The sequence below is a fragment of the Podarcis bocagei genome (assembly GCF_964188305.1).
Source record: "Podarcis bocagei genome assembly, chromosome: 10".
Taxonomy (NCBI): Eukaryota; Metazoa; Chordata; class Lepidosauria; order Squamata; family Lacertidae; genus Podarcis; species Podarcis bocagei.
In genome coordinates this window covers 22,977,374-23,000,666 of record NC_138135.1, presented here as the reverse complement: position 1 = coordinate 23,000,666, position 23,293 = coordinate 22,977,374, and the positions used below count along the sequence as shown (strand labels likewise).

The window sequence follows — 23,293 nt, the reverse complement described above, 5'->3', positions numbered from 1 at the left end:
AAACAAAAAATGTTTAATGCAAAATGAAGCAACATCCAAGGCTAACACAAGATTTCATGTTGCAAATGCAACACGTACAAGAAAAGGACAAGTACAAGAAAAGGAGTATATTCAGATAAAGACGTAAACAAGAGATTCATCTTAAACTGAAAGATTATCTGGATTTGAAAGCAAAATGCACTACCCATTAGTGTATCCTACTAGAACTCCAATAAACTTGTTTTAGGACCTGCAGTTCTGCATGTCTCAACCCTTTGACCAAGTCTAGGAATGTAGTGTTTCAACACACAACCCACCTTGGCCAAGACACACTCTGAGTGATAACCTCGGGTTATCACCCTCTCCAAGCCCCAAACTACCAAACAGGACTGTTAAGTGGGTAAAGGTGAAGAAAGAGAATAAAAGAAAACCCCAATGAGCTCTGTAAAAGAAAGTACAGTGTGTGTGAGTGTAAGTGTGTGACAGAGAGAGAGAGCTTTCCTTCCTAGTCATCAGCACACAATTTCTGACTTACAATTGGCAACTAGAAGTGTGCCTATTTACAAGCCAGATCATCTCTCATCCTACCCACTAATTCCCACTAATTCTTCAATGATACCAGAGCAACTCTAAGCAGAGGAACACAACTATAAATGCCCACTTAATGCATCCAGAAGCAGACTTAGGAAAACACAAGTCCTGCTTCACATGCCTGATAGAGTGAGTATGTTTTATCTTCCCTCTAGATCAGGTATCCCCAAACTCGGCCCTCCATATGTTAGGGACTACAATTCCCTTTATCCCTGACCACTGGTCCTGTTAGCTAGGGATGATGGGAGTAATAGTCCCAAAACAGCTGGAGGGCCGAGTTTGGGGATGCCTGCTCTAGATGACTGGAGTACAGCCAACTCTAAATTAAATTATAATGATAAATAACAAGCATAGGGCACATTTTCCTCTTTTTATCCTATAATGATCTTGATGACAGCAGAGATGTGCTTACTTCTGAGTAAACATGCATAGGATTGCACTGTTAGTTCTACAAATTGAAAACATATTAAAAATGGGGAACTAGGAATTGTTCTCAATGGACAGAATTCAACCAAGTTGCTACATGCATGGAATGAGATCTCACACAAGAGGACTCTTCACCCAACCCCTAAATCTGCTCTGGGGGGTGGGAATGAGAGGGGGAAAGTTTTGCCAGGAGTGGACCACATTCCATGCACACATACCCAATTAGCACTACACTAAATTCCTGAATGAGGGAAATTTGTTTTGCAAAAGTCTGCTGTGCTGCTGGAAAAGCAGCATTGGATATAACCCCAAGTTCTGTTAACTACATTGCTCTCAATGAAACAATGTCAGTATAAGAAGCTTCAAATGTACCTGCAAAATTATTCCCATGACAGCAGCTTGGATCACGGTGTAGCTATTTTGAGCGCAAGGGAGTTGGTATTTTTTGAAAGGCACACCTATTCACCAAAGAAGGTCAACCAAACCAATTGCACAAAAATCATAAATGAATGGGGGAAAGAGTTTGGATAAAAGATAGAACAGCTTATTACACTATTTCCCACATTGTCCTTTTAAAAAGAGCATTCCAAAAATAACAGGGAAGAGAGGCAAGGAACAATGACCTCTGGGGGTGTGGGGTGTGGAGAGATAAATCTGGACAAAAATAAGGGAAGTTAAAACTGAGTGTCCCCCGGGCTCTAGTTAAACCTGTCTAGATGGGGGAGCAGATACTAGAAGGTTGAGCTATTGAGGATTCCCATCCCTGGGCAGTAAGGTCACAGAACTCAAGAAAGGCTTACATTTTACAGTCCATATTGGAAACCATATAGCTAAAGTATGTTTATCCAGAAGAGAGTTCCACTGAGCTCAATGGGACCTACATCCCAGCAGAAAAGATATGGAATTTACCAGCAGATGTTCTCCTAGACCTGAATAAAAAAGGCAACATGTATGAAAAGTGTATAAATGTATAAATTACATTCCATATTTTATAGGTAAAAGCAGAGTTAGGATCCTTTACTACTCGCATATGTATATGAGCCAATATCTCACAGCTTGTGGGCTGATATATATCTGAAGTCAGATACATGGCTGAGTTTCAGAGAACTGGAGGAAGGGGTACGATACTTCAATATCCTAGCTCCTGCCATGACCATGAAATCTAGAGTAAATTACATCAAAATAGCCCCCAAATGCAGATTGATATTTTGCCCTCCAAAAAGCATGCCAATGTATACAGTTCATAGATTTTAGCTTCTCTTGACAATGCAATTACCTGGAAGGAGGTTTTTTAAAAGTATGTTGTACATACAGCCCTGATAATAGTCTGCCACTGATTCCCATTCCCTTCACATTATCACCCTGATAACCCCATGCCTACAAACCTTCTGACTTTTCTTATTCTCAAATCTTAGTTTGCCTTAATCCCCCCCCACACACACCTGATACCTCACATCAATTAAAATACATTGTTTCCAGGTTCTCATCCTTTGTGTATTGATTACTGTTTTTTTACACCACGCCCTTCCTTGGAAAAGCTGAGAGGCTCATGTGTGGTTCTCAGCTCATCACCAAGACAGGCAGATGAAAGGACAAGGCCCTGCTCAGTTTTAGCAGCAGAACCATATCATATCTCTAAACCATTATCTGGATAGTTTCTTAAACCCTCTAGCTTGCATTATCACCTCTCACCATTCAACCCCAAATAATCAATTCAGTAGTAGACGGTGCAACAGGATTTGGATAGTGTATATGTCTGTGTTCACAATCAATCTCAACTGAACTGACAAGGTAGTTCCCTGGTTTGTAAAAAAGTAGCATGGTGACCTACTTTTCTGGGTTGTTGTGAGGAGAACACACTTTATGTAGGGTCAGCATACATGAGGCCAGACCAATTCTGAAAACAGTGGGAGTTTCAATATTTCCTCAAATCTACATGATAAAGAACTTTTCTGATTTGTTTGTAATGTTTGATGTTTTGTTATATCTTTATATGTGTTGTAGGCCACCCAGAGATGTGCAGGATATAAATAAAATTATTATTACTATTATTATTATTATTAAGATGACATCAAAATTGCTTTCTTGGATCACACCAGTTCCCACAGCAGCCAGCCAGATAACCCTGGGAAGAAGCTTCACAACGAAGGCACAACCCTGTTCCACTAGTGCCCCGTTATCAGTTTCCTTGTTTATTTCTTCCGTATTACACATTCGACTAATTCCAAAGGGGCTAGTCTGTTCCAGCTAAGAGCGCGCGCGGGGGCGTGCGCGCGCGCGCGCGCGCGCACACACACACACACACAGAGCTACGGCACCAAAAATAAAGCTTTAAGCTGCCATGAACCGGCCAGTCTCTTAAGGGGCCACAGGCCACCTTTCCCCCTTCTTTGCATTTGCCACTCGACTAGCAAAGAAGAGAACCGAGCCGGTGCTCTGGAAGCGTCACGTGCTCTCCAAGCCCCGGGTCTCACGCCCAAGGAGTGACCTTCGCCTGGAGGCTGGGCGCGAGGGGGAGACCCGCCGAGGGGTCGCGAGGCGCCTTTTGCGCGCCACCCCACCGCAAACCATGAGGGAAATACGTGGAACTGCTGCGAGTCATAACATGAGCAGCAAGAAGCAGCGACGTCCATTCCCGCCCAGACACTGCAGGGCAAACCCAACCTCCCCTCAGAATAATCCCAAAACGAAAGCCAGCCCCATTGGGCGCCTCCACGCCCAGCCCCCCTCACAAGGGGCCATGAAGGACGACCCCTCCCTGGGCTGGGCGGACGCGGAGGAGGTCACCCTGGCGCAGGCCCCGCCCGCCTGCTCGCCTCACCTGCGTCCCGACCACCACGATCTGCGGCAGCTGGATGACATCGGCGCCCACCGTGTTGAAGACGTCCTGCAGCTTGTTGATGACCGGGATCAGCGCCTCCATGGCGGCGGAGGCGGCCGCAGGGAGAGGCAGGCGACGGCAATGAATGGAGGAGGGAGGCGGCGAGGAAGAGCGCCCGCGTTGCCACCTTCCCCCGCGCCGCCGCGGCCGACGACGACCATTGGCGCCGGCCCGCTCTCTCCCAGAGGCCTCTGCGCGCGCGCGCGCCCGCCGCCGCAGGGCACGGCGGGAGTTGTAGTGCTCGGGACGCCCCGCAGCGCCCTCTAGAGGGTGCTTGGAGGAACAGGGAGGGGCGCGTCCTGCCGCAGAACCCTTTTCTCGAGGTGCACGTGTCACCCTCAAGCGGAACTTGAGCACGTGAGGACGTTGTCCTACGCAGCTGGCTGGCCCGCTAGAGCATATTTCTGAATTGCGGGGTGGAAGAAATGGAAATAAAATAGATATGCCCTCCCCATGCCTCCCCAGTTCATTTTCCCCGCCCTCAGTGCCCCCGTTGTGGAAGACAAAGCTGCTCAGATATATCTTTGGAGAAATGCAACATTTTGAAGGTAGCTGTTTAAAATGAGGCCAGGTGAGGCAACCATCTCTAGAGGGCAATTTAAATACATAAGTGCTGTTATAAGAATTTTAAGGTCTTAGATATATAATACATGTTCATAAATGTACCAAGCAAACACGTACATAAATATATAAACAACATGTCTGGAGCAGTAAAGGAATACAGTCCTGAAACCATTTTGATTCCCAAACTGACCAGATGTTCCTCTGCAAGGAGGGAGAGGGTGAGGGAACCTTCCTATTGTCTCAGGAATTAAGTGATTACCATCTCAAAGGAATGGCCAGACTACCAGGAAAGGCAATCAGATAAGGCATTATCAAATAACCTGGCAGACAGGAGATAAACAAAGCACTCAGATTTCTGTTGTGGGCCACCTTTTCTATGATGTAGGGATGATGTATCTGGGGGGTGGTCTTGGGCTACACCCCTTCTGTATGTATGATGTTTCTGGGGGTGGTCTTGAGCTCCAGGGCAGGGAATTTCAAAATGTCTATATAAGGGGAGGCACACCTTTGTTCTGGGTCCTCCTCCTGTCCTGCGTGTGAGGGGAGCACCCTGTTGCAACAGTTTAATAAAGATCAGGCTTGCTAGCTGCTTTGCTTCTCAATATTCTCTGGTTGGCCTCTGTTATTTTCTCCACCGATGGAGAACCTACAAAGGACTCTATAAGGGCTCTTGTGTACCCCATAAGGGAACAAGACCAGGTTTTGTTCACAACAGATCATTTCCCTATTGTTTGTCTCTACCATCTGGAATTCAGAGAGAGTCCCATTTCTGTTACAACCGCTTTGTTGTTGTTGTTTAGTCGTACTTAGAGCTTATTAAAAATAGATCTCTCACTCTCTCTTATTCCCCAAGGTTGACTGTTCTGGTCCCATCCCTAAAGCAGATGCTTTCTGGAAAGTCCTCTCTACACATGCCTAATTTCTCAGTTATATAATACACAACGTGTGACTTGACTAACTTTCTTGAGTGAACTGGTGTGCACATGGTGATGGTTTTTTCTCTCTTTTACTTTCCATTTGTAGCAGAAATGGCTTTGAGCTGTGGTTGCTGGGTTTCATGTATGGATGATATTGACTAATGAAAGGAGATTTCTAAATTCATGCCGATGGAGAGTACAGGGGGGGGGGAGTGAGCAGTGGTGTAGCCTGGGGGGCACCACAGGGGCACTTGCCCAAGGTACAAAATAGATAGGGGTGCAGAATTTCATTACCCAGTGCTGCCTCCATGCAGCAGCGCGTTTCTATCTCTGGGCTCCATTGGAAATGGCTTCTCCATGCAAACCAGGAAGTGACCTCTCCAGACAATGGAACGCTTCTTTTCCTGAATCTGCAGCTGCAACATAGGCGCCGACTCCATGGGGCTTGAGGGGGCTCGAGCCCCCTCAAAAAAATTTTTGGGGGGGCTCAGCCCCCCCAATAATCTCGGGCGGGCGCCCTTCCAGCAGAGCGCCGCCGCCGTCCCCCGCCTCCTCCCCACCTACTCCTTCGCCAGCCAGCCAGCCGCGCGCCCTAATCGGAGAGCCCTGGCCATCCCCCACGAGATTAGGGAATCCCCGGGGGCGGGGGCTCCTGCCTCGCTGCTTCGCAGCACCACCTCCACTGCCAAGGCACTGCCGGAAATCCCGCGAGAACAGGGGAATCCCGACTGGCCACACCTCCCAGCCAGCCAATCGGCTGGCTGGGGGGCGTGGCTTGCCCTATTTAGGGCCGGAGCCACTTTATTTGCATATTCATGAGCTTATTTATTATTCATGAGCTTTCCCGGGCCCCCCCAATATTTTTTCTAAGTCCGCGTCCCTGAGCTGCAATCTGCTGGGTGACATGATTGCGCATGTGTACTCTGTCCGGTTGCCTCCCTCTGGGTGGCCCTGGGCACCCAGGCAACCCACGCTATGCCAGTGAGACTGAGTGAGTGTTGGGTGGATGGAGTGAGATTGTGTGAGTGGAAGTAGAGGAAGAGAGAAAGACTGCATGGATGTGCATGCGAATAAGTGTGGGAGAAGAGAGTGAGGGGGCTGAGCCTCATTAGATGTTGGACAAGCCTTTTTAAAGTTTAAATATGTACGTCAGCATTCATTCTTGCCCATTGATTGTGGGTGGGACAAAATGGGCAATCCACATACAGCGGACACGGAAAATCTTAAATACCCTGACAGCAAAAGCTAGTGTTTGTTTTTTCCCCCTTCTAAAAATTTATCTAAACTTGCATCTTTACATATAAATTAGCACCTGCAAAACATATGCAGATTGGTGTCATGGCCGGGGAGAGGGGAAATTTTGATAAAATTTGCACAGATAGTTGAACCTACCTAATAGTGCTTTCCAAAATAATTTTCAAAGCAAAATGCAGTCCTTCAAAATTTATACTTCTGTGAATTTGGCAGTGCAGTTCTCTAGCCAAGTGAAGTGTAGAAAAGGCACACAATAGTAAAAATGTTTTTATTATTACATTATTATAGCATAATATTGTAAAATTATTATTAATAATAATGAAATAATAATACACAAATGCTTTACATTAAGGAAGACTGGAGACAAACAAGTGTGTATTGGGATAAATTTGCACTATAATACTGATGAATTGAATTTATTGAACTTTCATGAGGACTTTAAAAAAAGAACATTCACAGACTAATTAGAGATGTAGAGAACTGACAATAATAATAATAATAATAATAATAATAATAATAATAATAATAACAACAACAACAACAACAACAACAACAATAATAAATTATTTATACCCCACCCTTCCCCGTTCAAAAACCAGGCTCAGGGCGGCTAACAGCAAATTTAAAACACTTAATTATAAAAGCAGCATAAAACATGTTTAACAGTATAAAAACATGAATAACAATACTGGAAAAATAAGATAAATAATAAATAAGTGTTGCATGTACGTATAAGGAACCAACTTTCGGAACAGTGTTTGGTTGTGTGTAAATAAGTGTGTGTGTTTGTGTATGTTAAGGAATTAAGGGAACCCTACAAGCAGGGTTGCTCGATAATATGCAGTCTGAAAAGGCCTGGTTTGTTGCTGTCAAGATACCCCTTGGTTGGGGCTCCGAAAGAGACTGTTTGCAAAATGCTTTTAGGTTTCGATTTTGGGCAGGAAGGAAACTAAAGAAAACACTGGTGGAACCAGGGATTTTCACCAAGCTGGGTTGAAGAAGGAGCCGAACAGTGGCAACGGCAGTGGCGTTCTTGTCTAGAAGAACTAAACGGAGACAGGTATGGTGTGTGATGATGAGGGGGAAATAGAGGGGGGTAGAAGCGTCTCGCTTCGGGGAGACCCAAGTGCATTCTGTGTGGGGAGAAGCAGAGTTACGGCAATCTGTTTAGCTCAGTTCTTTGTGAGCACAAGTTTCGTCTCCCACTAATGATGACGTTGTACAGTGGTGCCTCGCAAGACGAAATTAATTCGTTCCGCAAGTTTTTTCTTCTTGCGAGTTTTTCGTCTTGCGAAGCACGGTTTCCCATAGGAATGCATTGAAAATCAATTAATGCGTTCCTAGGGAAACCGCTTGCCAGGTTGGCGGTGCGGAGAAGGGCTTTTCTCCGCACCGCAAGCCTTCAGGACAGGTACGGGAACAGAGGGGAAGGCGTGCAGCGCTTTCCCTCTGTTCCCGGGGCTTGCGTGGGAGGAGGGTTTTTCCTCCCCACCGCCAACATTCAGAACAGCATTCTGAATGTTGGCGGTGGGAAGGAAAACCCTCCTCCCACCCCAAGTCTTCAGGAAAGCCATCCGATGCCGGGCGGCGGGAGGAGACGTTCCCCGCCCCCCGCGGGGCATCGGAGCTTCGTTCCGATGTCCGGCGGCGGGAGGAGACTTCCCCCCCCCCGCGGGGCATCGGAGCTTCGCTCCGATGTCCGGCGGCAGGAGGAGACGTTCCCCCCCCCGCGGGGCATCGGAGCTTCGTTCCGATGTCCGGCGGCGGGAGGAGACGTTCTCCCCCCCGCCGGGCATCGGAGCTTCGTTCCGATGTCCGGCGGCGGGAGGAGACGTTCTCCCCCCCCCCGCGGGGCATCGGAGCTTCGTTCCGATGTCCGGCGGCGGGAGGAGACGTTCCCCCCCCCCCGCGGGGCATCGGAGCTTCGTTCCGATGTCCGGCGGCGGGAGGAGGTCCGAGGACAGTGGGGAAGACGCGCTGCGCTTCCCCGCTGTCCCGGAGACTTCCCTATGGGCTGTCGTCTTGCGAAGCAAGCCCATAGGGAAATTCGTTTTGCGAAGCGCCTCCAAAACGGAAAACCCTTTCGTCTAGCGGGTTTTCCGTCTTGCGAGGCGTTCGTCTTGCGGGGTACCACTGTATAGAAAAGTCAGGCAGCTTCACAGCGTTATAAATGTTCATATATATATATATATATATATATATATATATATATATATATACACACACACACACACACACACACACACACATACATACATACATACACATGGCATTCAGTATTAAAATACCTTCTATGGTAAATGGGAACCTAGAAGTCCAGCTTTTAGGGAACCCACTGAAGACCCAAATTAAAATTTTATTTGGCATCTGTTTTGTTCTGTGAGCTTAGAGGTGCCCACATCTTGGGGGGGGGGGTGCTTCAGTTGTTGTCTCCAGACCTACTTAAATCTCCTGGCTGCTACATCCTCCTAGATGCCCTGGGCTGGATTCAACTATCCGGTTCAAGAAAAACAGGGCTTTCTTCCCCTTTTCTTTCTGCCCATCTTTTCCAACATACTCTTCAATGTTTCCAAGCTTTACACTTTCCAGTCTCATTATCTGCATACCTACCGTAAATTTAAGGCACCCCTCCCCCCTCAAAAAATAATAATACTAGGAACTGTAGTTTGTTAAGGGTGCTGGAATTGTAGCACTGTATGGGGTGAACTTCAGTTCCCAGGGTTCTTTGCAGTGGAGGGTGTGCTTTAAATGTATGGTGTGTAACGATGAGGCTGGGAGGGGTAAACAGAGATTGTGTTTGAATCTCTTTGCTGTGTGAACTTGACAATGTGGAGTCCTCCTGATAACCAAAGAGTTTCCCAGCCAGAAAAGTCTTGTCAACAAGTTATGGAAGGAGTAACTTGTGTCTGAGTGCTATGCTGAATTGACTTGACTCTTGGTCTTCCAAGTTTTTCCATAGACCAGCCCTCAAAACTGTGGCCACATGGAACTTCGGGATTATCAGTGGGAAGTCATTGATCCTGCCTTGGAGGGCAAAAATATCATAATTTGGCTGCCAACGGGTTCCGGAAAGACTCGGGCAGCTGTGTATGTGTGTAAGAGGCACATGGAGAGCGTACAGAAGAGCAAGGTGGCTGTGTTAGTCAACACGGTAAGGACCAGGTGATGTGGGTGGTTGGGAGACAGACAGTCCCTTACCAAAAGACAAGGTTTCAGTCTCATTTCCCGGAAAATGTTTCACTGCTGTATTCTTGCCCTGGCAGGTGCCTCTAGTAGACCAACACCTGAAGAATGAGTTTAGCGTCTTGCAGAATTGCTTCAACATTACAGCCATCAGTGGCGACAGCAACCAGAAGCTGTTCTTCTCAGAAGTGTTGAAGATGAGTGACTTAATAATCTGCACAGCACAGATCCTTCAAAATGCCCTTATCAGCCAAGAGGAGGAGATGCACGTGGACCTGACAGGTGAGCATCTGGTGGGAAAGAGGTGTTATAAGAGCTTGCTGGGCCAAACCAGTGACCCATCTAGTGCAGCATCTTCTTCTCTCAATGGCCCACCAGATGCCTATGGGAAGCCTGGAAGCAGGTCCTGAGAACAAGAGCTCTCTTCCATCCTGCACTTGGTATTCAGAAGGATACTGATTCTGACAGTAGAGGTAGAACATAGCCATCATGGTTAGTAGCCATTGATAGCCTTGTCCTACATGAATTTGTCTAATCCTATTTTAATGTGATCCCAGTTGATGGCCATAACTTCCTCTTGTGGGATGAACATAAGAGCCCAGCTGGATCAGATTAAAGCCCTATCTAGTCCAGCACCCTTTTCTCCACAGTGGCCAGCCAGTCGCTTCTGGAATGCCCACAAGGAGGACAGGAAGGAAACGTTGCTCCTCCACTGCTGAGTCATAATTCTGGGGCAACAAGCTTAAGTCTAATTAATGCGTGAAGGGGTTAATACCATGGAGTACGCTGTCCTGCCAGGTTTAGCTATGACACTTGCTTTACCTGGGGAGGAAATAGGTAATCAAGCCTATTATCTTCCAGCATGTGAAGAGGTTTGAACTGGTCATCAGCCATTCTCGAGTTCCTATGCCAGGAACTTTCACCACTTTGTAACTAAGATAAATTTTACTGCCTGCGCAATTTTCTGAAGTACATGAATCTGACCTCTGAAGTGTTCATAAATAAACCCTTTTTAACTTGTCACGTGTGGGGTTTTTTTCCTATGCTGGAGGAAGAGACAAAATTTGGAAATGAACTTTTTAAGGAGATATTAAAGATCTAACAGCCTATATTTCCATACTTGGCTGTATATTTTGTGATGTCGTCGTCATCATCATCTGTGCAGATTTCACCTTGTTGGTGATTGACGAGTGCCATCACACCCACAAAGGAACCGCCTACAACAAGATCATGGAAGGCTACCTCGAACGAAAGCTGAAGGGCGAAAAGAATTTACCACAGATCCTGGGGCTTACAGCCTCACTAGGTACGGGTGGTGCCAGCTCCCTGGAGGGAGCTCGGGAACACATTCTGCAGGTGAGTCCGATGGAAGACATTTGGCCCAAATATTGGAAGCATTGTCATGGTTGCTTTCCCCCTTTTTAACTTTATTTCTATTCAGAGGCTGCTTTGGTCTGCAGCTGCAGGCCCGTTTCACACAAACACTAAATACATAGAAGGAGCATAGTTCATGTTAGAGTACTAAATGCCTGGCATCTGCAGCTGCAAGAGTCTTGTACAGCAGGTAATGGGAAAGACATCTCTGCCTTGGACCCTTAAAACTTTCTACCAGTCAGAGAAGGCGGTACTACTTGGGGAGATTGACAAATAATCTCACCTGGTATAAGGTATCTTGCAATGCTCCAGATGAGGTGGTAACATATAGTACTGTTTCAACTGCAAGTGAGGGAATGCTCCACAAACACACACAGCCACAGCATATTAAGGAGAAAACCTTTTGCAGATACCGTATTTTTTGCTCTATAAGACTCACTTTTTCCGTCCTGAAAAGTAAGGGGAAATGTGTGTGCGTCTTATGGAGCGAATGCAGGCTGCGCAGCTATCCCAGAAGCCAGAACAGCAAGAGGAATCGCTGCTTTCACTGCGCAGTGATCCCTCTTGCTGTTCTGGCTTCTGGGATTCAGAATTTTTTTTTTCTTGTTTTCCTCCTCCAAAAACTAGGTGCGTCTTATGGTCTGGTTCGTCTTATAGAGCGAAAAATACGGTACTTGACATGTCTGCAAGTGACAAAGGCATACTTGGGTTCCTCACCCGTTTTCTTCCACTTTAATCACTTTTAAGTCAACTCCTACTGGTGTTTTAAGGGCTATAGGTCTGATCGTGGATTTAGCCGATGTCTCAAACGCTCGCGTGATTGACATAATCACTCCCTACAATTTGTTCTTTGAGCCAGTATAGCCTAGTAGCTAGGGCGTTGGGCTAGGACCCGGGAGACCAAGGTTCAAACCCCACTCAGCCATGAAGCTCACTGGGTGACGTTTGGCCAGTCATAGTCTCTCATCTCAGTATAATCTACCTCACAGAGTAGCTGCCAGGATCAAATGGGGAGGGGGAAAGCCATGGATGAAGAGCTCCTTGGAAGAAAAGTGGGATATAAATGTAATAATAAATGAGATATATATATATATATAACCCTTTCCAGATCTGTGCCAACCTGGACACTGAGAGAATCATGTCTTCTGATAAACACAAGTTCTACGTTGATACTTACGGCCCACAACCCAAGAAGCAATATAACCTGTCCCAACAAAGGCCTGAGGTAAGGTCCTCTTGCAACTACAGGGCAACTGTGAAGAGGCACCAGAGGCACCATGATGAGAAGGTGACTCTGGAGCTCTGAGCAAAGTAAAACATGCCCATAGGATTTTGTTTTCCTTGTCTGAATACGAACGCTCCTCTGATCTGTCATCTTCAGGACCCCTTTGCAGAACAACTGATGGAGATAATGGCACAGATATATAGTTACCTGAATGAGCCTGACTTGACTATGGATTTTGGTACCCAGATCTTTGAGCAGCAAATTGTGGTGCTTGAGAAGGAAGGTGAGTCCTCAATAAGCGGCTTTGTAGTACACGAATATGACGGGAGGGACAGGAAACATGTCCACAGGCAAGTTAAGTGGCTTCCTTCCTGGAAATGGCTCCCAGTATGTTTCCAAGCTGACCTTTAAGGCCCTAAATATTCTCAGTCCTGTATACCTGAAGGAGCGTCTCCACCCCCATCGTTCAGCCTGGACACTGAGGTTGAGCACCGAGGGCCTTCTGGTGGTTCCCTCACTGCGAGAAGTGAAGTTACAGGGAATCAGGCAGAGGGCCTTCTCAGTAGTGGCGCCTGCCCTGTGGAACACCCTCTCATCAGATGTCAAGGAAATAAGCAACTATCTTACTTTTAAAAGACATTTCGGGAAGTTTTTAATGTTTAATGCTATATTGTGTTTTTAACATTCAGTTGGGAGCCGCCCAGAGTAGCTGGGGAAACCCACCCAGATGGGCGGGGTATATATATATATATATATTTTATTATTATTATTCCACTTGCATCCTAAAATATTTTTTATTGAAAGTTTCAGGGATTGAATATAGGGTCTGTTACAAATGATCTTATCATAGAATGATAGAACCATAGAACTGTAGAGGTTGAAGAGAGTCCAAGTGTCATCTAGTCCAACCCCCTGCAATGCAGAAATCCCACCCCACCCTTCTCACAGTAAGGTTTACCTGGTGTGTTATTTATAGTCTTTCCATTGACAGCTGAAAGCCTTTTTATTCACCCAGGCTTTTTAACGGCATTATAAATCTGGGGTGTAAACTATTTCATGCTGCTTTTTTGCAAAAAGGGTTTTTGCCATCTTTTATTGTTGTTTTTTTAATTATCATTGCATGTTGCTTTCGTTGATAATTCTGTTCTAAGCCACTCAGGGAAAGTTGGTTGATGGGCAGCTATATGATTAATCATAACCATTATCTTATTTGTCTCTTTCACATTGTCAGGAGCAAAGCGCTTTTGCCAAAAGACCCGAGTGTGTGCCTTGCACCTACGTAAATACAATGATGCCCTGATGGTCAATGACACTGTGCGCATGATTGACGCCTACAAAATTCTGGATGAGTTTTACCTGCTGGAAAATGCTACTAAGGTGTTGCAGAACCCTGCTGAGCAGTACTTGGTCCGGCTCTTTGACAGTAAGTGTTCTCAGAGGAGGTACACTGAGAAATTTGATTCAGTTTGCATTTAAAGGTGAGCCTACCTGATTTGCACTATCCAGAACAATAATTGAACAGAAACACCACCATTTTGTTCTGCTTACGTTTTAATGTGAAACTACCTAATTTGAACTTCTCAAGCCAATACACAAGCTAAAGCCATTCTCTGAATTTTGCCATGCAGTTCTCCAACCAATGTGTACAGAAATGAATATATTGAGGAAAGTGTGTACCAAAATGCACATATTAGTGAAAATTATGTACAATAATGTATTATATTAGGGGTTTGGGTTTTGTTTGTTTTGTTTGCAAAAACATGTATGTTAGTCAAAACTGCATGCAAAATGTGTTTATTAGGAAAAATTCACACTAAAATGTTTATGAATGAGACCTTGTTAAAGGAAAATGCAGATTGCTGCAGAACTAAAGAAAACTGAATCAAAGACTGAAAAAATGAGAAATGGAGAGAAACCAAAACTGACTGATTGGTCCATTCCTTCTCTGAAATGAGGTGGGTGAGTTGGCCAAGAGAAGAGTCCATATAAACAGAGGCCAGGAACAAGTTCCCAGTTCCATGTAATCAGCTAGGTCAGCACTTAAAACTATCTCTTGAAGAGAGACTCTTGAAGAAAGGGGAAGAAAAAGAACTACATGGAAGTGGAAAGATGAAACTTCAGAAAAAAGAGGAGGAGGTGCTGCCCAGCAGACACATTCTTTTGGAGAGACTCTGCTGGATGCAGCACATCCAGGAATGACTTCTTTGGGCACCAGTAGTCAGACCGCAACTGTATATGTGGTCCATTTCCCCCCAAACACCTCCAAAAAATATAACATTATGGCATTCAGTGCTTCTGACAAAGTGAACTATGCCACTTGGCACCAAGCAAAGATGGAGCGAGATCTCAGCAGTAAGAAGATCTACCAGGAAGAAGAGATGCCGGAGTCGGGAGCTGGCAGCGAGTTCAACTGCAACCTGCGTGAGGAGGCACAGCACAAAAAATATGGCATTACCTTAAAGGAGTTCAAGCTTGAAAACCAGCCCTGGATCCTGAAAGTCAACGGCAAGACTGGGCGCAAGTTCAAAGGTGTGAAAAAGGGTGGGGTGATAGAAAACACCTCCTACCACATCTTCACTCGGTGTCCAGGTGGTGCCTTTGAATCCTTCCCAGTCAACAGCTGGCATAACTTCATACCCATTGCCAAGCATCGCACGTTGACTGCAGAGGAAGCTGAGGAGGAGTGGGAGAGGCAGAACAAGGTTCTGAACCACTTTAGCATCATGCAGCAGCAGCGGCTGAAAGACCAAGGCGATGAAGAAGAGCAGAAGGAGAAGAAAGACAAAAAAAAGGGAGCTACCAAAAAAATCCATGACCTGGAAGATGAGCTGGAGATGAGCTCAGATGACAGCGAGTTCAGCAATGTAGATGAGAATAAATACACCAAGTCCAAGAAGAAAGCCCCTTTGACGAAGAAAAAGAAGAAGGGATCTGACGATGAAGCCTTTGAAGACAGCGATGATGGGGACTTTGAAGGCCAAGAGGTTGACTACATGTCTGGCGGACCCAGCAGCTCTGTGGAAGAAGCAGTGGGCAAGCCCAAAGTGACCAAAGAGGAAGACATCCCAAAAGGTATAGACGAAGCAAGCAGGAGTAGTGAAGACAGCAAGGAGGAGAAGCCTGTGGAGGAGGAGAAGAGAAGAAGGCCCCGACTCCCCAGGATAAAAAGAAAAAGAAAGACACCAGTGATGAGTCTGAGATGTCTGAGGACAGCGACATTGACAGTGAAGCATCTTTCACAATTTTCATGATGAAAAAGAAAACTCCTCCCAAGAAATAACGCAAGGGCTTGGCTAGCAACTCACAAGGGGATGCCCTTGGATGCTGGCACGTCAGCTAACAAAGTGGAGCAAGGAAAGCAACAGGCAGGGTCTAGTGAGCTCACTGCAGCAAAGAGGCTGAAGTTGGACACTGGGCCCCAGGCCTCATCATCTCTGGGAAATCAATCCCCAGCCACAGTCGGGCAAGTCAGCAGTGTTGATGTGCAGCTGACGGAGGATGCCGTGTGCTACTCCTTGACCTGAGGGCCCATGACCACAAAGGATTTGCTGAAGAAACTGCAGACCAAGAAAACGGGGCTGAGCAGTGAGCAGACGGCCAATGCGCTGGCCCAGATCCTGAAGCGCCTCAATCCCGAGTGCAAGAACATCGATGACAAGATTCACTTCTTCCTCAAGGAATGTGGAGGGCAGAGGCTGGGCCAGATACAAACTGTCCTTTGGCATCCACCCTCCTGTTGGGCAGCTCTGAGCCCCCTTACATTTGGTTAGTAGCTGGGGGTGGCTACATGCTAGAACCATGTGGATTGGCATCCATACCCTTTGGGGAAAGCAAAAGAGCCATTCTCCTGCCTTTGTGCTGGTGGGATTCAGGGGCGGTGAAAGGGGGCAGAAGACTGGGACAGTCTCATGAGAGGCATTGAAGCCATGATCTCTCTGAATTGGAATAGTTTTCTCTTTCATGTGGAGGAGTTCACAAATGAAAAGTTGCCATTTTTAGAATGAACAGGGGCGTTTTTTTACACACCCACAAACACCCACCCCACACCCTGTGTGTTCTCAAATGCTGGAAGGCCTTGAGAGGTAAACCATTCTCCACTGCAACTTGTTTTGAAACCAGTTCCACTCTTCTCCCCTGGCCTCCCTCACCCAAAATCACAGAGACTCTGAGAAAGCCATTACTGGGACACAAATACTTTTCCTTGTATTTTATTTTTTTAACACATTCTACAATTGTGTGTGCTTTGGCAAACAGAGGAAGACACTGCTCAGCCTGAACCTGCCGTGAGTTGCTTCCTCTAGCTCAGGGGTCTGCAACCTTTAAGACAAAAAGAGCCACTTGGACCCGCTTCCGAAGAAAAAAAATCTGGGAGCCGCAAAACCATTGCGACATTTAAAACAAATATATCTGACAGTGGGCGGAAAGGTGGCGTCGGGACGGTGCGTGACTAACGCACGCACCGCCCCCATGCGACGTCACAGCCAGTACAGTGCCCGCCACAGTAAGGAGTGTCGGGGCGCACAATGCGCCTCCTCCCCTCGCTAGTATCCGCCCCGGAGCCGTGGCAAAGGTGTAAAAGAGCCACATGCGGCTCCGGAGCCGCGGGTTGCAGACCCCTGCTCTAGCTGGTTGCATAGAGTTGTTTTCAGTCTGCCCTAAAAAAGTTTTGGGGATTTTTGGGGGGTAAAGACAAGAAATGGGAATAAATTAAGCAAATTGGAAAAAGAAAGAAAGAAAAAAGAGGAGGAGCTAACGATTGAAAAGAAACTGTTTATGAGACTGACTGCTCTCCAACAGACACTGTTGCCATATGGTGACCAACATTGTGGTAAGCTACAGTGGGCCATTTGAAGTTTTGTGGGTTTTGTTTTTTCACTTACTGTTACATTGTTGATTGGTTGTGCTAACTGTTTTTAATCTGTAAGATAAAGCAAGATTCTTCCTAATCATCAGACTCAAGATCTGAGATCCGTGTGCTGTGCTCTTGCCTTGCAGGCTACAAAGCACGCCTCTTGGCCATTGCTCAAGACAAGGGCTTTGAGAATCCCAAACTTGAGGAGCTGCAGAAAGTCCTCCAGAATCAATTCCAAGAACTGGAGAGCTCGCGGGGCATTGTGTTCACCCGGACACGTCAGTGCGCTCATTGCCTTCATCAGTGGGTACAGGAGAACCAGAACTTGCGTGAACTCGGGATCAAGGCTGCTGTGTTGACCGGGGCTGGCTTCAGCAGTCAGACAAAACACATGACCCAGGTAACATCAACAGTTCTCCCACAGATCAAGTGAGGGATGTTGGAGACCGTACGGGGACCTTAGGGTAGATTCATAGTTGTATGCATATTACTTGATTTCTCTTGAGTTGATATATCCTAGAGGAACACGTCAACTGCCTCCATTGAAAGCCATTACATTAGAGGTAACACTAGGTGACAAGAGGTGACAAGGACTGAATACGCTTGTGTGAACTGACTTCAAGAGAGAGGGCAATGCAGCCCATTAAAACTAAGAAGAAAAATAGGCTACCAAATGCAAAAGAAGCCCAGTCTTTGTCACGTTCCACAGCTGTCTTGCAGCCACCAAGATTTTCTCTGAGGACAGATCCTGTATAACATAAAAACGGAGCACACAGATCACCATCAGCTGCAGGGTGGGCCTGGCTTCCTCCTAGCTTTGAAGCTGAATTGGCTGGTGTACCAATTATTGAATTAGAACAGTAGGTGGTCTATTAGATTTGTGCTTTTCTCCATGCTTCACACAGACACAAAGTTTTAATTCCAAAATTAGTCCAGGGATATTGGGGGAGGTGCCAGGGAAGCAGATTTATTGACAACATCTATTGGAATATTCTAGAAGAAACTTGTAAATGGCCTTGAACAAGTTGCTAGGCAATGGAAATTTCCCCCTCTACAGGTGTCCTTGTCAGGGCATGTGATCCACTAAGTCTGGGCCAGAGTAAATGAGTATGTGAATGAGCCAGCATTAGATCTCTGGCCAGATGGCTAAAAAGAGAAAAAGATTATGTTTCTTCATTTGTTTTTTATTTTATTATTAATGACCAGTGTAAAGTTTTGTACATAATAAAGACCCTGAGAAACAAAACCAAATGGTGTTTATTCCTGTAATGGGAATTTCACTAAGAGATAGCTGGAATGCTGCTGCTGCTGCTGTAAAGAAGTAAAAGATGCAGGAAAATATTTCTGTATAAAGAACTCTGCTACAGAAAGGAAAGAAAACCCAAGAGTTTTCTTTTTCTGCTCATGCACCAGCCATTCAACAATGTGCGCAGCTAGTTATTGTATCAAAGCTATAATTTTTTTCCAAATTTAGACCTGGAAAGGGATCATATGCTCAGATAGAATGCAAAGGTGCTTTCAGAGCTACCCAAGCGCTCTAAAAATGTTAGGAGCATCCTTTTGTGCCCTTATTGTCCTGCAAACACACATTTCAAGAGGCCAGTCCCAGTTGCTCCGAAGGCCAACGTTTATGTGATGTTAACCGCTTGCGCTCTGGGGTTGAGCACGCAAGAGAAGCTTCAGCCCAATGCCTCAACAAGCTCCACATCTTTTCACCCTCTCTTGGGTTGTTTCCTCCAGCAACAGCAGAAAGAAGTCATCTATCAGTTCCGCAAAGGGACCCTCAATCTGCTCTTCTCCACCAGCGTGGCTGAAGAGGGGCTGGACATCCCAGAGTGTAATATCATCGTCCGCTATGGACTGATGACGAACGAGATTGCCATGATGCAGGTCAGTCAGCACTACTCTTGGGGGGAGCTTGTTGGAATTCACTCTTGACCTCTGCCATGGGGAGCCTTACAGTGCTCAGTATATCCTGGGAGGACATGCTACAGAGGCCCAAACCCTGGTTCTTTTATTCCAGGCCCTGGGTCTCCTGCTTCCTTTTAGTTGCTTTTTTATACTCCTCATCACCGTAAAAAAATCAACCTTTGTTATAGGGCAGCTGGGCACACCGCAGAGTGCAGTGCCAATGAGACTCCTGTCATCCACCCTCTTCATTTCTCCATATACATATAAATTCTTGTATGGGAAAATTTATATGGGGGCGGGGGACTATGCCCCAAGTCCTTTAAGTAACCAGCAATTCCCCAATATAATGGCTATCCAGCATCACAGAGGACAATGCGGTTATAATGGGAAATGATGGCTGAGTGGACCACGTGGCTATACCTTGTTTGCCTCTACATAGTTCCATCCTTATTTCAGACATCACAATATAGTGATATATTGCGATGTTTAGCTGGTGATACATCGTGATGTTGAAAGCCAGGTATCGCCCAGCCCTACCTAAGGGGACAGGCAAAAGAGGAGCAGCTGGGCTGGATTTCTAGGGAAGGACGCAAGCACTCTTCTCGTCACCTTTTCAGGCCAGGGGACGTGCCCGTGCCCCGGACAGCACCTGCTGTGTTTTGGCCAAGGCCAACAGCAAGGAAGTCGCCCGTGAGAAGCTCAATGAGACCCTGGAGGTCCTGATGGAGAAAGCGATTGTGTGGGTGCAGCAGCTGCAGCTGCAACAGCCTCAACGAGAATACCGCCTAAAGGTAAAAGGACGTTTTTGGGAAAGGGGGTAGCCGGTGGATGCACAGAGCCGATAGAAGCAAGGGTGGAGGAAGCCATCGGTAAAGGAGTAAAACCATGCATTTTTTTGGGGGGTGGCCTTTTTTGGAGGTGGGGAGAGAATAACACACTTTGAGGCAAGTAATACATGCAGGAAAATCACATGGTTGAGCTCTTCCTGGACTATCTCTTCAGAATGTGGAGGGGAGAGATGCACATCTGAATGCTCCCTCATGTATAAACATTAAAAACAATGCCTGGAGAAACCAGTGTAGCTAGAGGGGGTTGTTGCTTTTTCAACTCAAGGCCCACATTCCCTAATTGGGAACCTTCGGAGGGCCATATGCCAGTGAGGGGGATGGGGAGGCTGGGGGCAAAACAGAGCAGACATGACTCTTATTTATCTATACAGTGGTACCTCTGGTTGTGAACGGGATCCGTTCCGGAGGCCCGTTCACAACATGAATAGAACACAACCCGCACCGGCGCGTCTGCACACGCACAGATTGCGATTTGCCACTTCTGCGCATGCATGGTATCATTTTGTGCATCAGCGCATGCACAAGCGGCAAAACTTTCCAGTACTTCTGGGTTGCCGCGGGACGCAACCTGAAAAAATGTATCATGAAGCAAACGTAACATGAGGTATGACTGTATATAGTAATTCCATTCCTGGCATACAAAAGTCAGAGGTCAATGCGTGCTCGCTCACACTCACACCCCTTTCTGTTTGGGCAAGCGAGAGACACTACCAGAGTTCAGGGACACTTGGGAGATGCCAGTTGAGGCAGGCGCATGCTCTGCTTTCCCCCACCAGCATATGGGGTGTGGGGGGGTGTAGTGGGGGGGGGAGAGCGAAGCTCGACACATGACTGAGAACAGCTGGCCTTGAGGGTTGAAAACAGTAGGATAAACAAGGCAAGTCAGTAATTTACTTAGAAATTAACTCCTAGAATAGAGGAACAGAATTGTAAGGGTTCTGCAATCACAATAATTGATCAAAAGAGATCTGGGTTTGCTCCTGTGGGAATACAGGACTCACCAGACCCCCTCAGTGAATGGTAGATGGTTAAAGAGCTCTTGAGGGCACAATGAGCCTAAGCAAAACCCTTATAACTGAAAGGAAATCCGTGAGTCATCTCACAGACATGTTCCTGCAAAAACATTCAAGTAAGGTCTGGGAAAGGGTGTGGCCTTGGAAAAATCCCAAGGGCTGTATTTGGCCCCTGTGCCTGAGTGTCCAACTAGGTCTAAGGGGACCCAGTTTCTAATCCGCTCACCCCCATGAAGCTCATTGGGTAGCCTTGGGCTACTCTAACCTACCTCACAGGGTTGTGAGGATAAAAGGGTGGAGGGAACCAAACTCTTTGGAGGTGATAGGGATATAAAACTAGTCCATTAGGGAGAAAGTTAGGTTAGGAACCTTCTCTCCAAAGCTCTGGGCTATCCTTGAACAGGAAGTTGTGCTGTTTCATTTTTAATTAGGGGGCATTCTGAAGTGGTACAGCCCTGCAAGACCTTCAACATCCTGAATATGTAGCTTTGCTGTGGGGAAAAGATGTTATTGCTCATTTAAGGCACACAGAGGGCTATTGCAATTTTCATTTGTGACAGTCCTAGGAAGGGAGGAAATTGCTCCCGTTTTGTATAGGGGGAATAGTGGCTAGGCATTACTTTTTCCAGATCTTTCAGGAACAGTTAAGCTGAAGAAGATGTGAAACATGAAATGGTATTAATTGGACCATGTTGTCTCTGAATAATTAAGCTATGAAACACTGAAAGAAAGTAAGCTAAGACTTAAGCAATGATTTGCTGTGCAGCTATTTTACGTTTTCAATGGGTAGAACAGAAGAAGCATCAATGGTAGTGCATTGGGAGAGGAATACTCTTCAGGCTGGCAAACCAGAAGAAATGGAGGGTGGTGGGAGGAGATTCTAGAATGATTTTTTAAGAACAAGATTCTCTGGCTACTTCTCACCTGCAGGCTCTCCCGGCTCAGACTCAATTAGCTAACTCCCTTTGTCCCTCCTAGATTGAAAAGCTTCAGCGTGACGCTGTTGTCGGCCGCAGGGTGCGGGATGCTGAACGCGAGCAACAACGCCGCCTGCACGATCCAGACTCTGTGTGCTTCTACTGCATCAACTGCAATGTGGCAGTCTGCTATGCCAGCGACCTGCGCCTAATAGAGAATATGCACCGCATAAACATCAATCCCGACTTCAGGTGAGTAAAGGTAAGAAGACCAGAAGCTTTTAGAATCTCCATTCTGCTTGCCTCATCCGAACAGGAAGCAATAGGGGAGACAACCCAGAGTGTGGCTGTTGCTCTGCCAACTTTGGCTGAGGTTGACCCAATGTTTTTCTAAGTCAGAGCTGGCCCAACCAACTTATGCTTGTTCACAGAATGGAAGGGAAAGGGACTTTGGTCCTCCTCCTCAGTATTTCTTAATAAAAAGAAGGGCCTCAGATGATCCGGGCACAGTTCTAAGACTATGCACAATATATCCCTAGATCATACCAAAAGGCCATCTGTCACCAGATGTTGTTGGACTACAGCTTCCATCATCTCTGACAATTGGCTTTGCTGGGTCTTGTGACTCCAGGAACATCTGGAGTGCCACAGATTGGCCATCCTGGTGGAAGGCACTATGTATGCTGATGGGAAACCATAAATACTGCTGCTGCTGGAGTTGAGGATCAGTTAAGAGCGTTGCAATGCAGCAGTAAAGTTTTAGCCTGCAAAGGGCTTTGTACTGTTTCAATGAAACTGTAACGGTAAGAGAATGAGAAGTGCTCTGGGGATGCAAACCTCTTTTGAGGTCACTTGTGACAAAAAGTGGTGTCTAAATACAGCAAACAATCCAGCACTTTTTTAAAAACCACAGCCAGACACAAGCAGGGCATAGATTAGAGCCTTCCCTTTTGTTTCCACCTGGAATTTAATTTTTAAGAGGGATACTGCTACTAACATGTAAATTCAGTTTTGTTATTATGGTTGCTACCTATTCATAGACCTATTTGCCTTGTAGTTGCACAGTCTTTTTCTTTTTTTAACACCTTCTAGGTAGTCAAAAGCCATTTCCTGTAGCAAACTCCATAAAGTGAGGAATGCCTTTTCAAAAAAATAATTGAACCTGTTAGATATGTAAAGTTTTATGTAGTTGTGCATGGGGTGGACACCTGGATGGAAGAGCTTTTGTATATGTAATGTTTATGGCATGTGGTGCAGTATTTACAACAGAACAAAAAGGAGGCTCTCTGAAAATGACCCTCAAACACCTTACCTTTCTACTCAGCAACTGAAATAGGTATCTAGGTTGCAACAGATTT

General features: G+C 46.2%; 2 protein-coding genes and 1 pseudogene across 9 annotated transcripts in view; 2 read left to right on the top strand and 1 right to left on the bottom strand.

Annotated features, from left to right (window-relative positions):
• The window catches only part of DNM1L (dynamin 1 like), a 36,350-nt gene extending 32,293 nt beyond the window's left edge, over positions 1-4,057 (bottom strand). For 3 of the 4 annotated variants that reach the window (XM_081212043.1, XM_081212045.1, XM_081212044.1), the window contains exon 1: positions 3,818-4,057. In XM_081212043.1, the coding sequence (XP_081068169.1) occupies positions 3,818-3,919 (102 nt within the window). In that variant the 5' untranslated portion in view covers positions 3,920-4,057. The remainder of the gene's footprint in view (positions 1-3,817) is intronic. The other variant, XM_081212046.1, reaches the window with a different exon arrangement.
• DHX58 (DExH-box helicase 58) overlaps positions 1-23,293 on the top strand; it is a 37,395-nt gene that overhangs the window by 11,724 nt on the left and 2,378 nt on the right. The window contains exons 1-13 of one of the 4 annotated variants that reach the window (XM_081212049.1): positions 4,371-4,448; positions 5,295-5,427; positions 7,537-7,672; positions 9,561-9,763; positions 9,876-10,077; positions 10,961-11,151; positions 12,278-12,394; positions 12,551-12,677; positions 13,626-13,817; positions 17,390-17,646; positions 18,987-19,136; positions 19,775-19,948; positions 21,997-22,187. In XM_081212049.1, coding sequence (XP_081068175.1) covers positions 9,596-9,763; positions 9,876-10,077; positions 10,961-11,151; positions 12,278-12,394; positions 12,551-12,677; positions 13,626-13,817; positions 17,390-17,646; positions 18,987-19,136; positions 19,775-19,948; positions 21,997-22,187 — 1,769 coding nt within the window. In that variant the 5' untranslated portion in view covers positions 4,371-4,448; positions 5,295-5,427; positions 7,537-7,672; positions 9,561-9,595. Of the gene's footprint in view, positions 1-4,318; positions 4,449-5,294; positions 5,428-7,301; positions 7,673-9,560; positions 9,764-9,875; positions 10,078-10,960; positions 11,152-12,277; positions 12,395-12,550; positions 12,678-13,625; positions 13,818-17,389; positions 17,647-18,986; positions 19,137-19,774; positions 19,949-21,996; positions 22,198-23,293 lie in introns of those variants that run through there. The other 3 variants (XM_081212048.1, XM_081212047.1, XR_014012709.1) reach the window with 3 other exon arrangements.
• LOC308596795 (general transcription factor IIF subunit 1 pseudogene) lies at positions 14,139-16,663 on the top strand (annotated as a pseudogene). Its single transcript has one exon. The product of its transcript is annotated as a general transcription factor IIF subunit 1 pseudogene (transcript).